Source organism: Mirounga angustirostris, unplaced genomic scaffold, assembly GCF_029215605.1.
Source record: "Mirounga angustirostris isolate CCGP_5_RB_7025 unplaced genomic scaffold, mMirAng1.0.hap1 SCAF_7, whole genome shotgun sequence".
Classification (NCBI taxonomy): domain Eukaryota; kingdom Metazoa; phylum Chordata; class Mammalia; order Carnivora; family Phocidae; genus Mirounga; species Mirounga angustirostris.
Window position 1 is genome coordinate 123431525 of NW_026991715.1, and position 15312 is coordinate 123446836.

A 15312-nucleotide genomic window follows, 5' to 3' on the forward strand; every position below is an offset into this window, starting at 1 on the left:
AACTTATATAACACACAATAGGTTTCTAGTTGTTTTGTTTTGTTTTTTTACCTTCATACTGAAGTTGACTGCAAAGCATCCTAGTAGTTACTTGGTTTCCTATAGAAGGTTCGAAAACTGAGGACCTTTTGAAGCTATAGAACAGATAAGCTGAACAGATGCTGCCTCCCAAATCAATTTATTTCTCTGTGAGTGGTCTCAAAGTTAGTCTAAAATAGTCTGAGGGTATCAAATCCAAAAGTGCTGATAGCTGCCCATATCCCCTTCAAAAGCAAAACATGGGCAGATGAGGCAGCAGGTTGATCTCACTAGTGTATTTTATCCTAGGTAGGTTGTTAGGTGTAACTGCCTTAGACTGAGACCCTGGGAGGGCTTAGCGGGACCCTTTCTTTTTCAACAGTGAGTAGAAGCAACTTTGTCTGATTTCAGAAGATTGAAATTAGTGGAAGACAGAAGCCTTGGCTGCATTTTAGAGGAGGAAGGGCATAGCTGGTAGGGGAGAACAATAAAAAGAATGAAAGGAACCAAACCCATTATTTTCAGTCTTGCCCCATCCAGGTGGGACTCCTACTAAACTCTGTCTTGACCCACCTAGAATTTAATTATTTTAAATAGATTAATATCTTAAGTCTGACATGAACAGTAAGAGTGACTTTATTTGCAATTTGGACTGTTGTCCCTCACTTGACTTCTAGAATTACAGTGTTTCTTAAAGTGCTTTTCTGTAAAGTCTGCTTCAGAGAACAGGCTGAGATTATTGAAAAGGCAAGTTCTCGGGCCCGACTCTAGCCCTAAGAAGTCCCCCTCTGGTGCTGAGGAAAAGCTCCAGGTTACAAGCAGCCTGGTGATTTCTAACGCTGATAGAGCAGTGTAATATATTGAAGGGCTAGGAGTCTTAATAGAGACTCATACTCGCCCTTGTCTCCAAGGGAGGCAAACATGGACAAATAGAAAGGAATAAACTGCATCCAGAGTCTTGGAGGATTGTTTGCACTCAACTGAATTGACAAGAGGTCTCCTTGGAGGCCCTTTCTTTCTTAGGTCATGAAGGTAGGATTATTTTGGTGAACTTGCTAAACTTACAGATTGGGGTTGGAGGTGGGGGAGCATGATCATGAGAGAAAATAGCTAACATTGAACATTTGTGTTAATCACTTTATTTCAGGTTCTGTACTTATCTTATTTAGGCCTCTCACATCAGCCCTAGGAGATACTATTATTGAGGTTTTAAATGATGACTTGATATTTAATACACTGATATTTAACCCCAAAATTCTAACCATGGGTTTTGTTTTGTTTTTTTCTCTACACTTCTCTAGGAACTTGATATGCTGACTATCCAGAGGAACAAAAAGGTTGGCCTTAGTTGTCAAGGACAAAGTTAATAGCCAGACACGTCCTGACCTCTGCTCTCATTCCAGCTTTGACATACTATCTGTTACCTTATTGCTTGCTGCCTCTTCCACTTGTAAAATGCCTTTCACTTTTCTGTTTAGATTAAAGCTAAACTGAATTTATGGCTTTAAATAAATTAAGAATCTAAATTCTCTAGCTTAAATGTAAATAAAGTAGTTTCCCTACTTGAACCATTGCCTAGTGTGTTCTAGAACCTTCTAGAACACTACCATGGACCCTCTGGTTGAGAGATGCAGCCACCACAACTCCTCAGATGACACTGTTTTGAATAAATTTTAAAATCCTTACTGTTCAGAGTTGTTGGGGCTTCTATTTTATAGCACAAAACCTAAAGGTTATAGTATAACAAGGCACCTTCTTAAATCTTGCTTCATATCAACATTTATAGAGAATTTTTAAAGTAAAATTGAAGCAAGTCCAACTTCTCCCTAGACAACTGGGAATCTGATACACTTAAGGACCTTTTTAAAAATATAAGTTCTCTTTCTGAAGATTATTTTCTCTCAAGGGCAAGATTGTTGTTGTTGTTGTTTTTCCAATCTCTTGCTAGATAGTGCAAATGAGGGGAAAACATTATTTGTCTCTCCTCTCCTCTTCCCTCTGATTCTTTTTTTCAGTCAGTTTTGCTCCCAGGTTCATATAACATTACTTCCCTTCCACAAGCAACAGAGTTTTATGGGGCAAAAAAAAAAAAATCTAAGGATTCATGGATCTGAAACATCTCTGCCTTCTCAGTAATCGCTAAATCCCGTAACGAATCGCAAATGGACACAACCTTTATCCTTTCTGTGGAATAGGAGGCCATCCTCTTGAGCTGAAGTTCCAGAAGAGCAGTTCATGTTGAAGAAGATGAAAGAAAAACTGAAGAAAAACTGAACTCAACTCAGCAATGAAGGACTGTATTCTGAAGAGCCAACACATCAGAAAGTTCAATGTGATTGTGCCAAATATATTAGGTGCTTATATGGGGTCATACTAGACCTTTATCAAGTAACTGGAAAACTTGCTTGAAGCTACAATCTCATAGTTAGTTGGAAGATAAATGGTGAGGGGGTGGGAGGAGAGAAGCTGTAGAACAAGTATTTGGTGTTACCATTGAAAAATCTAATGTCTGCAGTTTTTTCCTCCTCATAACCTTGGAAACTCTCCCAGTTCATTTCCAGTCATATTGTTAGCACAGTTCTGAAGGATTTGTTCTTGCCAAAATGAGTTTCATTTTGTTATGTTTATGTTGGGTTTTTAAATGTTGTCTCTTGACCCTTAGTGCTCAGGTTCTTGTGGGTGTTAATCAACCATACAAGGTTACCTTTAGGTAGAAGAGGAGGATGACTGCTCAGGATCAAAACAAGATGGTGGCCTCACGAACCTTTATTGATTAGTCCCACGTAGTCCGAGCTAAAGTCTTGTGGTTTTATGTTTAATGGTAATAGCTGATCATGTATGGCATGATTTTCCATCTGGCTTCCTACTCAGTCATTATAAACACAGACTTAAAAATAGTATTTTATATGTCCCAATACCTGAATGTGCTCAACTGGAGGCAATTATTTCTAGATAGTTGAAATTTTGAAAGTAGACAAATTTTGAAAAGGATGATCAGCCACACAACTGTTTTGTACATACTTATTTTCTTGTGCACTTTTCTGTATGCAAATAAAGCTATAAATTTACTCATTTCAATAAACTGGAATGGCAGAATCTCATGTGTTAGCATCAGTTTATTCTTATAGTTGGCCCCCACTTTGAGATTATGTGTCACAGTCAAGGTATAAAATATATCAGTCCAAGGTGAGCAAATATTAGTACATTCTGGATTGTCACAAATTATCTGGCTTATCCAGATGCTCTGAAGTGTGTCTGACCCACTGAGCCTGTATGCTGTTTCCATGTGGCTTAATCTGTAAGATCTTGCCAGAGGTTAACCCTTGCTCATATGTACAAGGGGAGGACATTCATTTCAGTGCAGTAGGAACTACTGTTGGCCAAGCAGGGAGAGGTGCTTCCAGAAGTGTCTCTGCAAAGTAGAAGCAGACCTCTTCTTTATAAGTCTATTTAGTAAGAATACTAGTCACACCCGTATGTTGGAAGTTCAGCTTTTATGGTAACCCTATTATACCTGCAGGCGGGTTTCTTTTGGGCATCAAATAGATCTAAGCTAAAAGTTGAACTTGAAGAGCCAGCATGCCCCCCAAATTCCTCACATAAAGGCAATACAAAGGGAGAAGTTATTGATTTTCTCAAGATAATCTTGCATCTATGAAGCGCTTTCCCATTTACACAACATAACTTCATTCTATAGATACTATAATCCTGTGGGGTGGGATCTGTCACTGTTCCATCTCATCTGACAATGGCATCATGCTTTAAAATCCCTCCAACTCTTCAGTGATTTCTGTGGTATTTTATTGTAAAACTGCATTGCAGTAGGGATATCCTTTCAGCCCGTGATTTCAAACTCCTCCACCAAAATGTTAACCATGGTGTCTAGAGAGAGCCAAACACAGCAAATCCTGTGTCTTTCCTGTGCTGAAAGCAGGGAGGGGAAAGAACAGAGGATGGAGCTAACTCAGAAGTTTGGTTGACCCTGCAATAAACTGATGAGTGAGGACTCTGACCCATGTTCCCGGAATAAGTTCAATACAAAGTCTTCTAGTAAAAGACAGGAGCTCCCTAAAAGTCCCTGGTAAATATTTAAGCTATTACCAGTGGAGGAAATTGCTAAATAGTAAAACATCTAATTCTTGCTGGAAAATGTTGTTTTAACTAACTTTCTTCTATTAAAAATAACTAAGACCCAGTTCTAAATTGATATGTCAAACTTAGACACATACAAGGCTGGGTAACAGCAGCCTTGTTAACATGCCCTAATTACAGCCAGGCTAATGGCCGAGGGCCAGCCATGTGTCATCTCACCTAATGAGGGCCTGAGCCCCTTGTTTTCCCTTGCTTTTCTGGAATTATGTACTTAATTACTAAACCTCTATTGTGTGTTGAAATCATGTGAGTGCCAGGCTCCTAGGAGATGACAGTGTGGGCTACTCGGTGGCAAAGAAACTGGGTTTCTGTCTTGACCAAAATTGAGGTGGTTATAAAAGAAGGAAAAACACCTGACTCTGAAAGTCTCCATGACTAAGTTTTCTTCTGATGTTACTTATGGAGTTTTCTGTCCATTCTCTTTTCATTTGGTTAACTTCAATCACTATTATTTTACCTTAATTGTAAGAAAGTGAAATTATTGCCATTATAAAAGGTACATGATGACCTGACTGGGCTGAGGCTGAGCTGTGGATGGTTCTGGGGTGTGTCTGAAGCTACTTCTACCAGATGCCTACCAACACTGATTGATCATCACAGAGCCTTTTGTGTGGGGGCCACTAAGAGGAGTGTTGGAACACAGGAGCTAATGGAGAGGGAGGGGAGGGGAATGGAAAGCTGATATGATGTTTGCCTCCCCACCTTCCTCACTAGCCTGAGAGACTGGCCTAGAGATTGATGATGGAAATGACAGAGCTAGAAGCAGGAGGAATTGTCCTTTTTTTGATGAAAAACCCTGGGAACAGGCTGGCACGTTATAGCCCACATGTCCACTGGTAATGAATGGATTACATCAATGGAAAGGCTCACAGTGTTTAAAAATAGTAGCGGGTTATTTTTCTCACATAAAAAGTCCAGATTGATGGCTGCTGGTATTGGCTGAGTAGCTCAACGAGGCCCTCAAGGACAAAGACTCTATTTTAGCTTTTCACCCCAACTTTTGTAGCCCTTTGGTGCCCTATTCTCATGTTTATTGCCTAATGGTCACAAGATGGCTGCACAGCCCCAAATATGATGATCGTGTTCAAGGAGGGCAGCATAGGAAAGAGCAGCTCAATCAAGGCCTTCTCCTTGCACTAGGCATTTCAGTTTTCTCCAAGGCTTCCCAATTACTTCACTATGTCTCATTGGCCAGAATTTGGTCACATGGCCACTGCTCAGTGCAAAAGAGGACGGGAAATCAAGCTTTTAGCTTTGTCAACCTCTATAGTGAAAGTAGTTAAGGAAGAGACATGGTTGGCTAAATAATTTCTGGGGCCTAGGGCAAAATAAAAATAGAGGATCCATTATTCATAAACCAGGGGGTAAAGTGCCATTAAAGACATTGATGTGCGAACATATCCTTTCTTCTGCAAACTTTTTCTTATTATGACATATTTTATTTGCTATTTAATGTTGTTCTAAGTAAAAAAGAAATGAAATTTTAAAGTTTTCGTGTGAATTTTATTGCTAATCTTTGGCTGGTAAGTGGAATCACTGAAATTATACAACTTGTATTTCGTAACTCATACATGCATATATATTTAACATATGTATTTCATTCCTACAAGAACAGTAGAAACACAGTACAAAACTAACTCAACTGTTTTTAATTCACTTCTTGATACATGAATATTCTACCAGTACATTCTACCTTTAGTTCACTGATGAGTACAGAAAAATGGTGGAAAGAAGAAATATGGGTGGCTCTATATTTTTGTTTCCTTTTATATTATTATTTTCAGCATAAGTAGATGGCTAATGCAGAGAAGTAATACACTAGTAAGAAAGATCTGATAGTGTTTCTTGGTCATTTGTGTTTCTTCTTGTACTAGAAGTCAGCTCTGGTTCAAATGGAGTGTGACCTCTCAGGGCTGTCACTTACACAGTGCTAGGCATAATACATCAACCGTATACTCACTTTTGCTTTGACTCATTGAACTCCCACACATCATGGGTCCACCTGAATTCCACGTTCATGGGGCAACATATGCATTCTGTGCAAATGTGGTAGGTAGCATGGAGGAAGGGACACAGTGTACATTTCCTCTGCTCATGTGCGTGTTCCATTTTCCAATCAAACTTGCTTTCAAAACAAAATCCAAACACAAAATTAAGAATTTCAAGGTGGTACTAATAGAGCATGAAACCAATCGTGGGGCCTTTCCGAGGGCTTGAGCCCTGTCCAACTCACAGGTCGCATGCCCTAGAAGCCTGCCTTGGCAAGAGGGCCTTGGAAACAGGCGATGGATAAGCCAATATATTTCCCAAATGCCTGGGTGATAGTTTAACCCTAAGTTGGCCTGCCTCCAAGTGCAAAGCACAGCAGTCTTTGATGACATAGGACCCTCAGGGCAGAAGAGAAGCCCACACATGGGAAGCATAGTCAGCAAAGCCAAAGTCAAGGTACCTCAACTAGAAGGTGTAAGCTCAAGAATGCAGAGGACTAGTTTCTGTGTGTTAGTATCATGAGGACTATAAAAGTTAGAAGGGGGTGGTGGGTTAACTAAAAGCTCCGCCCAGGAGGCTTTAATGTTGTCATAACGTAATTTGACCTCAAAGTGATGCACCATCTCAGTTGGAAGGATAGAGGAGGGAGGACTATAGAACTCCTGAGCTCTTACTTGCTGATGTGCTTCGAAATTCTTCATTTCACTTCACTGCAAGCACAATTGCCAAATCTGGAAAGCCAGACTGGATTCAGGGATGGTCCACAGAAGTCACTGAATAATATTAGCAAACACCTACCCAGGATTTGCCAACCACAGACACTATTCTGAGTGTGTTACAATAAACAATTTAATTTCCATGTCAGTTCTACGAGGTGGGCTGCTACCAGCACCACCATTTTATAGAGGAGGACACTGAGGAACTTCCCAAAGTCGGAGCTAGTAAGTGGCTGACGTGTCCGGTGTCCTTGCAGTTAGCCTCAAATTCACCACTTCAGCATTCCACTGCTTCCAAAAACCGGCCCCAGTGCCTTTATGCTGGCCTATCTTCCACCCACCAAGATTGTCTTCTCTTCATAGTACTGTTCTCCTCTTCTACTTCCTATAACCAATATGCCTATCATGACATGCTTATGCTTATGTTTAATTAGGCACGTTGATCCCCCTTTGGGCTTTTCAGGGCACATTTTCAGAATGAATTAAGTGTCACTTAAGAATTTGAATTATCCAGTTGCTATAAATGCAATACATTGATCTAACCTGACACGGCTCATTCTAATTCAGGTATTTTGAATCAGCATACTTAACATAAGCCACGGGCTGCTCATAATGAAAGATGGGTTGTGAGTAATGTTCCCCAAAATCTTCTACATTATAAATAACAAATCATCCCATATCTGCTCACCGGCAGGCTAGGTGGATATTCCCCAGTCAATGAGGAGCCCGATTTTATAACAGTAATACTCTTGTGTATCTGTTTCATAAAATGCAACACCCAATGGTATCATGCTCTTAATGAACTGAATCAAAATTATGTACTCACGACACAGTTTATTTTACACAGTGCTTTTTCATTCTCTCCTTCTCAGTTCTTCAGGTTTTAACAAAATCTATTAGTGGTGATGACTTTCTTCTTCTAATTTGACGAACACAAACCCTTGCACTGTAGAGACTGGAAACTGAACAAGTGAACACGGGGCAGAGAGATGCCTTGCAGCCCATCAACAATACACACACAGCCCCATGGCAGAGAAAAGCACAGATCAGTAAAGAGGGAAAAATGGAGGAGATGATGCCAGACCAGAAATAGGATTAAGTTCCTGACTGAAATCATCTGTAATTACTGACTGGCCCTTCCCCTAGAGAAGAAGGATTAGCAAAACATGTCTGGAGAAGAAAAAAAAAATTTTTTTCTTAAACTGGGTCAAAAATTTGCTTTCATTACATTGGGGTGGAGAGAGAAAAATGTATCCACGTTATGTTTTCTCCCTTTCTTCCTTCCTTCCTCCCTTTCTCTCTCTCTCACCCTCCCTCTCCCTCCCTCCCCCTCTCCCTTTCTTTCTTTCTTTCTTTCTTTCTTTCTTTCTTTCTTTCTTTCTTTCTTTCTTTCTTTCTCTCTCTCTCTCTCTCTCTTTCTTTCTTTCTTTCTTTCTTTCTTTCTTTCTTTCTTTCTTTCTTTCTTTCTTTCCTTCCCCAATGTGCTCTTCCTCACAGGTTTCCACTCTGCTGGATATGAATGACAACATTTATTCAGGTCCTGCCACCCTGACCCAGCCATGGTCACTCCCTCTAAGGGTACTCTCTTTCTCGGCTATGTGCGTAGTGGTTCACATTTCTTCCCCTTTTCCTGCTCTTCTCCATGATGATGGCTGGTTTGATGGGGGAAGAGGAAGGTTGAGAAGGGGCTTAGATCCTAAGACAAGTCCTTGTACTGTCCTCTGATTCTTCCAGTGTCTACAGCATATACCTCATTCTACTTGGCTACTACCTTGTGAGTTCTATAGCTAATACTCTTGGCTAAAGAATGGGGAGTCTGGTCCTCTTCATGCAGCTGAGGGACCTACAAGGCCTGGTGATTCTGCCTGAAGCCTGGGCCCCCACCTTGGCCCTCACTAACTGGGCCTTTGCATCTCTGCCCTCAACTCTAGGGCCACATTGTTCTTGATGGACAGCAAGTTTGCCAGCTACCCTCTCTATCCCTCCTCAGGGCCTGGGAACTTCTTGGTATCCTCTGTGGCCCACAACAGCCAAAGAAATCTATGAGGCCAAATTCAGTCCCTCCTCTGTCCAACCACACACCACAACCACTTTTGTTCTGGTTTGGCTTCCCCCATACTGGGGAAGTCTGGAAGTTGCTCTCCCAGAGTTCCAGATGGCAAGAAACATCTGTCTCTGACCTCAACCTACTTACCATGCTGGCCTCATTCCAAAGTGTGGCCTGAAAGACTACTGCAAACACTCATCTCCAGGCCTCCCCCGCCCCCCCCGCCCCCACCACCACCACCCTGTCCCTCTCACAACTGCTCTGCTCCAGCAGAAGAGGCAGTCTTCTCACATTACTTACATCACAAGCCATGCTACCCCACTACTTTGAGATTCATGGGTGACCAATCGCTGCTTTATTCCACCATCTCCTTCCCTGGTCAGTAAGCCTCACAGTTCAGCCTTGAGGCTGCAGAGTCAAAAAAACAATTTTAAAAGAGAAAATTAAAAAGAATTTAGGATTTGCCAAGCATCATCCCCTATTATATTTAGTTGTGTTTACACGTTGTCAATTGATAAATCTGTATATAGTTGTGTCCTCGAATACTAGTTTCTTTTTGTCAAAGTTCCAAGTTCCAGAAACCAAACATACCTGAGCCAAGGGAAATCTACCAGTGATCCTGTAACTCTGAAATAACTATGGAATAACTATGAAGTACCCATTATGAGCCCACTTACCACTATGCATACTGTCAAAATATTAATGCAATAAAAAGAAAGATGACTTCCAGATATAGAAACCAGAAAGACAGTTAATGGTGACTCATTAATGAAAATAAAGAATATAAGAAGAGCTTCCTTGACAAGGACAGGGCAAGAATTATGTGCATGATTTTAGACAGAGCAAGTTCAAATTACCATAGGGAAATCAAAGTCCACCTTGAGATTTCTTAGAAGTACTTGAAGATTATTAAGCTGGAAAGTAACAGCATAAGTTTGCATTTTTCAGAAAGTTTCACTTCTAGATATCTATACTTCTAAAACAAGAACCCAGAAGATTCTGGTAAGGGAACTTCAACCAACCACTCTTTTGAGACTTCTGGTTCTGAAGAGTAGGCTTAATCTTAAGAGTGGATAAGAAAAGAAGGGATAGACTGAGAAGTGGAGAGGGTAGAGGACAGACCCCTGAGGAATATCAGCATTGTATGATAGACAAGGGAGAGGAGCTGGCAAAAGAGAAGCAGAAGATGAGGAAATGTTGTACCACAAAAGTCAAAGGAACAGAGAGCTTTAAAGCATAAGAATGGACAGTCCAGGTAGATGCCCCTATGGGACAAAGATCAGGGCCAAGAAGTGTCCACCAATTTAGCAATAAGGAGGTCTTCCGTGGAGTAATGAAGGCCAAGGGCAAACTGCAATAGGTTGAGCATAACCATGTAGTAAGGGAAGAAAGTTGATACAGACTGCAAAAAAAGTGTGGCTAACAAAGGCAAGTGCAATAAGAGAAACCCAAAGTGGAGAGATCAAGGAGTTGGATGTTCAATAAAGCAAAGAAAGGGGATATTGAGAGTAAGAGGATGAGGTAACCCGAAGACTTGGAAATCGTGATCAGACAGTAGGATATTGACATTTGCAAAGATGAAGCCATTACATGTGTTAGAATGACACTAGGACAGTGGGCTAGATGGAATTAAGATAAATATTCATAGAACTGATGGAATCAAGAAAGAGTGAGGTGGGGTGGTACTTCAGAGAACACTGAAATCAGTAAAGGAAAGGCTGGAGTTAGTGTGGGGAGAGAGAGAGAAGACAGTGTCTTAAAGTCTTGGGTGAATGCAGACAGTCAACAGTGTCGGTAAACAGAAGGGGCATAGCCAGCTCTTGTCAACTTCAAAAGAACAAGGGATTGTCTTGAGTCTTTCCTTAAACGAAGTGCTGTAATGCAATCAAGGGGGCCCTAAATACTTCCACGTGACTGTAAACAGATCTGAGCCACAGGAATTCTTATTACTGTAAAGGGATCGCCAGACTTACATCACTCCCGTTGAACTTCACACGCAGCCCCAGAACCACTCCGTAGAGAAACTGTTCCTCTTTCTTTATAAAAGAGCTTGTTTGAAAGTGTTGTAATGAAAACGGCATGGAAGCCACAGTGAAGAGAGCTAGAATCTGATGCTGCCCCACCCCTGACTGTGTGACCTTGGGAGTGTCACCTCCCCTTCCTGGACAGCATTTTCCTCATCTATATTTCTTTATTCATCTATTAATGCATAATTCCCACTCTCTGTTGAGGCCTAATAGTGGTGGGCACCATCCTAGACGTTGAGAATATAGCAGCAAGCAGGACACACCCCAAACCCAGGGGCTGCCATTTGACAATTCTAATTCCCTCCAGCGGGTGGGTGGCTGTGTTTTAAGTGAAAGACTACAATTTCAGTGTAGTGGTGTACGATCCGTGGATCTTTCCGGATTCAGTCAGAAACAGATACAGAATGAGATGGCAGCTCCTACGTGGGATCCCTGGACACTGAGGGAGTCCATGAAATTTCTAATAATAAACTTCCAGAAAACTGCTTGCATCACTTTAAGAGATCCAGATGGAAATTATGCCCAACACATTTACATCACTTCAGTAAAAATAAGTGTTTCTGCCTGATGGTCGCACATTCTAATGTACACATGTGCGTGGCTCTGCCTTAAAAACGGGAGAAACTATTATTACTGTGCAATAAATATAATTTAGAGCCACAAAGTTCCCAAGCAAATTGAAACCAAAGGGAAATTTAAAAAAAACAATTTTTTTTAAGGCTCCTGAGCGGAGAAAACTTTGAGAGCCCTCAGCAGAGTGGAAAACTGTGGCATCAGAATTTGAAGACATGTTTGTTCAAATCCCACTTCTGCCGCTTTGTCCGCATAGTCTTGGCTGTATTTCTCTGCACCTCATCTGTAAAGCTAAACTAGAAGCCTACCTTTTACGGAGTTGGGGGGGTTTAGTGAGAAACTTTATAGTTTCATGTTGTTTAACGTGACATAATTAAAACAATAACAGCAACAGACCTGATGCGTGGTGGGAAGAGCCGGAGACGTGGAGGCAGGCACACCAAGTTCAAATGCCAGTTTCTGAGCAACTGCAGATGGGTGATGCTGGGCAAATGATGTAATCTCAGGGCACTTCCGTTTCCTCAACTGTACAATGGATTATTTTGAGGATTAAATGAGACTTTATATATATAAGTGTGTATATGTATATATATATATGTATATATTAGCTACAATATATGTCTATTAGCTTGACACATTATAAAAGTTTGATAAATGTTTATCCTTTCTTTTCTTTGAAAGCCATTACATATTAAATAAAAATGTTATTCTTTTCACTTCTCTAGTCTAGCATGCTTCACTTCCCCTAGATATAACTGAAGTATAAACTTCATTTAAAAACATGTCAGATACATAATAGATGTTAAGGGCAAAGAGGAGTTAAGAGCACTACAAAAATGTAATGTATATTATATTTTACATGTCACTAACATATAATATATAATTAATATATTGTTGTTCTATTCTACTGCTCCCATTCCTTTGCTACATTACATTTAGCCTGAACCATGGGGATAAAATAAATAGAACTTCTACAGAGCAATTCAGCATTTAACCAGCCAGCTAAGGAATTCCCCTTCTCCCCTCTTCCACCCGGGGTGGGGGGGTAAGGGACACTCAGTCAGTCTCCAAGGACAGAGGTGATTTTCAATGTTCATTCACATCTAATTATCAAGTATCGCCAAGTCTAACCAATGAGCATTAAGCCTAACTAGCATAAAGCATCATCTTATCTTGCCTGCTTCCAAGTCCTTTCTGATAAGTACCCTGGCAGGGTCCAGAGAGGCCACGTAAGAGTCCAGCATTGCTCCATCATGCTTGACAAATTCCTACTCTATCTGGGTGCAGCCCACTTGTCATTAGCTAAGACTCGCAAGAAGTGTCTTGGGCATAGATTTCATCATTGGCATAGAGATGAGGGTTGCTGCCCACATTCGAATCACCGCATTACTTGGCAGTTCTGCACTGTCTGCAGGTTGACAACAAACTCAGGTACCAATGAAATTAGCCCCATGAGAGATCTCAAACTCTCCACATGAAAAGGAAAGGAAGGCAAGAAAGCTTGTGGAGAATAAATAACTTTTACTCTAAGGAGGACCATTAGTGGAAAGGTAGGGTGGTGCTGGAAAAACTAGCTGTCTGTTATCCCTCAACCCCACCCTCTGTTTTTTATCAGACTGCGTATGTGCTAATGCTTGAAAATTGCCTCTTTGTAATTAATAAGTATTGATGAAGGCCCCTTAAGTCCTGTGTCCACAGACATTTTTTCAAAAACTTAATGAAATACTGCTTCTCAAGCTGGTCATTCTAAATCCCGACCCTGGCCACGCATTTGAATGACCCAGTAAGCTTTAAAAAAACACGGATGCAGGGTCCCATCCCAGATCAATTAAATTAGAATTCAGTGGGGGGTGGGCCGGCATCAATGGTTTTGCACAGGTTCCGGGTCATTCTATTGAACAACCAGTGTTTTAAGAGCAGCCGTGACACCCACATTCTCTGGCACTTCGAAAACACTTTACCCTTTCCACCAGTCCCAGAGAAAGTAAAAATATGCAGGGAGGGGGTCCTTTAGGATGGACTGGAGCAAATTGCTCCATCTCAGGATCTATCTTGCTGACAGGTGCATTTCTGAGATAAGGAGAACGTATCCTCCTGTGGGATGGTGTACACGCCTTAAGGACTTTACCTAGATTCTTCAGAATGATCCACCGGGTCTATAAAGACAGCCAGCTTTGTAACTGCATTTTGCACTTGGCAGTACCCGTGCATCAATAACCCACACGGCGCAGTCTCAGATGGCCACATCGGTCCCTGCCTCCTTTCCAGTCACCACAGTTCTTTGACTAATTTCTTTTACTAATTTATGCCTCTCTGAGAACCATCCCCAGACCCATTTTCCCCCAAATTGCACACTCTCTCATCCTTCCACCCAGAGTCTCCCCAGATGAGAAACACTGGAGTTCTCTTCTGTTTTTTGTTTGTTTGTTTGTTTTCAACGCTCCCACTAATCTTAGTCAATTCAGCACTCACGGGCTGGATGCCCGAATATGCTCATCAATATGAGAAAACAGTAGGCCAAGAATTACGACATGACTCTCCTTTGATTGGACTTTGGCTCCCAGGAAGCCCAGTTTGACAAAAATCCTGACCGAAAACAAGCAATAATTGTTCCCCCAGTTCTCCGGCCCCTTGCAGATAAACGCCTTGCTGGACCTATCGGCCATACACTGCGGAGCCGTCTTAGCCAGAGCAGATGTCTGCGGGCCAGAGGTTTGCCTTGGCTCTGTGCATTATAGAAATCAGTGTCCTGACCGCTGGGCCCACTGCTAGGTGAGTCGCTTTTCTGTTTGTCTCTGGAATTTCACTGCCGGCTTTGATATTTCAAGGTCTACTTCTTAGCAGGAAAGCAGGTAAAAAAAAAAAAAAAAAAAAAAATGTCAACCCACATTGAGATAGATAGCCTCAAAGTTTGAAAAAAGGGGAGGAAAAGTGCAGGGGTGTGTCTCTGAGAGTTCTCTAAGGAAACCTGTGGCCGTTTCCAGCAATTTCTTTTAAACAAGGCATTCAAATGTTAAGGCCGAGATAGTCTTTCAATACTTGGAATTATGAAACAAAGCTGGTTTTCACCAGGGTATGATTGATAAACCTGAGTATATCAGTATCTCACATCCGAAAAGTTTAAAAGAAAGAAAATTAGCCTCTCCCTCATTCTGCCTCCATTGTCTACCACTCTTGACAATGGGCTACCTCACCTTTGTGCCCCCGTGTCAGGCGAAGGTTAGGCATTTTGCTTCTCCTCCTTGACATCCCAAGTTGTGTCCAGAGGCACACATTTTGACCTCAGGCTTAGGGTTGTAGTTCTTCCTTTCGAGAAGAATCACCAGGGCGCCTGGGTGGCTCAGTTGGTTGAGCGACTGCCTTCGACTCAAGTCATGATCCTGGAGTCCCTGGATCGAGTCCCGCATCCGGATCCCTGCTCAGCGGAGAGCCTGCTTCTCCCTCTGACCCTCCCCCCTCTCATGTGCTCTCTCTCTCTCATTCTCTCTGTCTCAAATAAATAAATAAAATCTTTAAAAACAACAAAAAAAAGAAGAATCACCATCCTGTGGACCTGTCAGCCATGCTTCCTGCAAAGACTGACTTTCTCTCCTTTTGTTCTGACCCTAATTGGGAACAGGAAGCTCATACCAAGCCGAGCCAGGAAACAAATCACGCAGGTACTATGTGCTTACTGAATACCTATGCTGCACCCAGAATTGCTGGAGAACACGTACACCATCCAATACAGAATGATCCAATTTGGGGACAGCATTGAACTATTTCGGGTTTTGACAGTGTAGCTGGGGGA

At 41.6% G+C, this 15312-nt stretch overlaps 2 protein-coding genes across 10 annotated transcripts in view; both read left to right on the forward strand.

Moving 5' to 3' along the window:
- DAB2 (DAB adaptor protein 2) overlaps positions 1–3114 on the forward strand; it is a 49412-nt gene extending 46298 nt beyond the window's left edge. For 7 of the 9 annotated variants that reach the window (XM_064596763.1, XM_064596762.1, XM_064596764.1 and 4 more), the window contains one exon: positions 1320–3114. In XM_064596763.1, coding sequence (XP_064452833.1) covers positions 1320–1385 — 66 coding nt within the window. In that variant the 3' untranslated portion in view covers positions 1386–3114. The remainder of the gene's footprint in view (positions 1–1319) is intronic. The other 2 variants (XM_054504348.2, XM_064596760.1) reach the window with 1 other exon arrangement.
- A 10947-nt stretch (positions 3115–14061) lies between these two features.
- C9 (complement C9) overlaps positions 14062–15312 on the forward strand; it is a 53105-nt gene continuing 51854 nt past the window's right edge. The window contains exon 1 of the mRNA XM_045887970.1: positions 14062–14294. Within this exon, the coding sequence (XP_045743926.1) occupies positions 14218–14294 (77 nt within the window). The 5' untranslated portion in view covers positions 14062–14217. The remainder of the gene's footprint in view (positions 14295–15312) is intronic.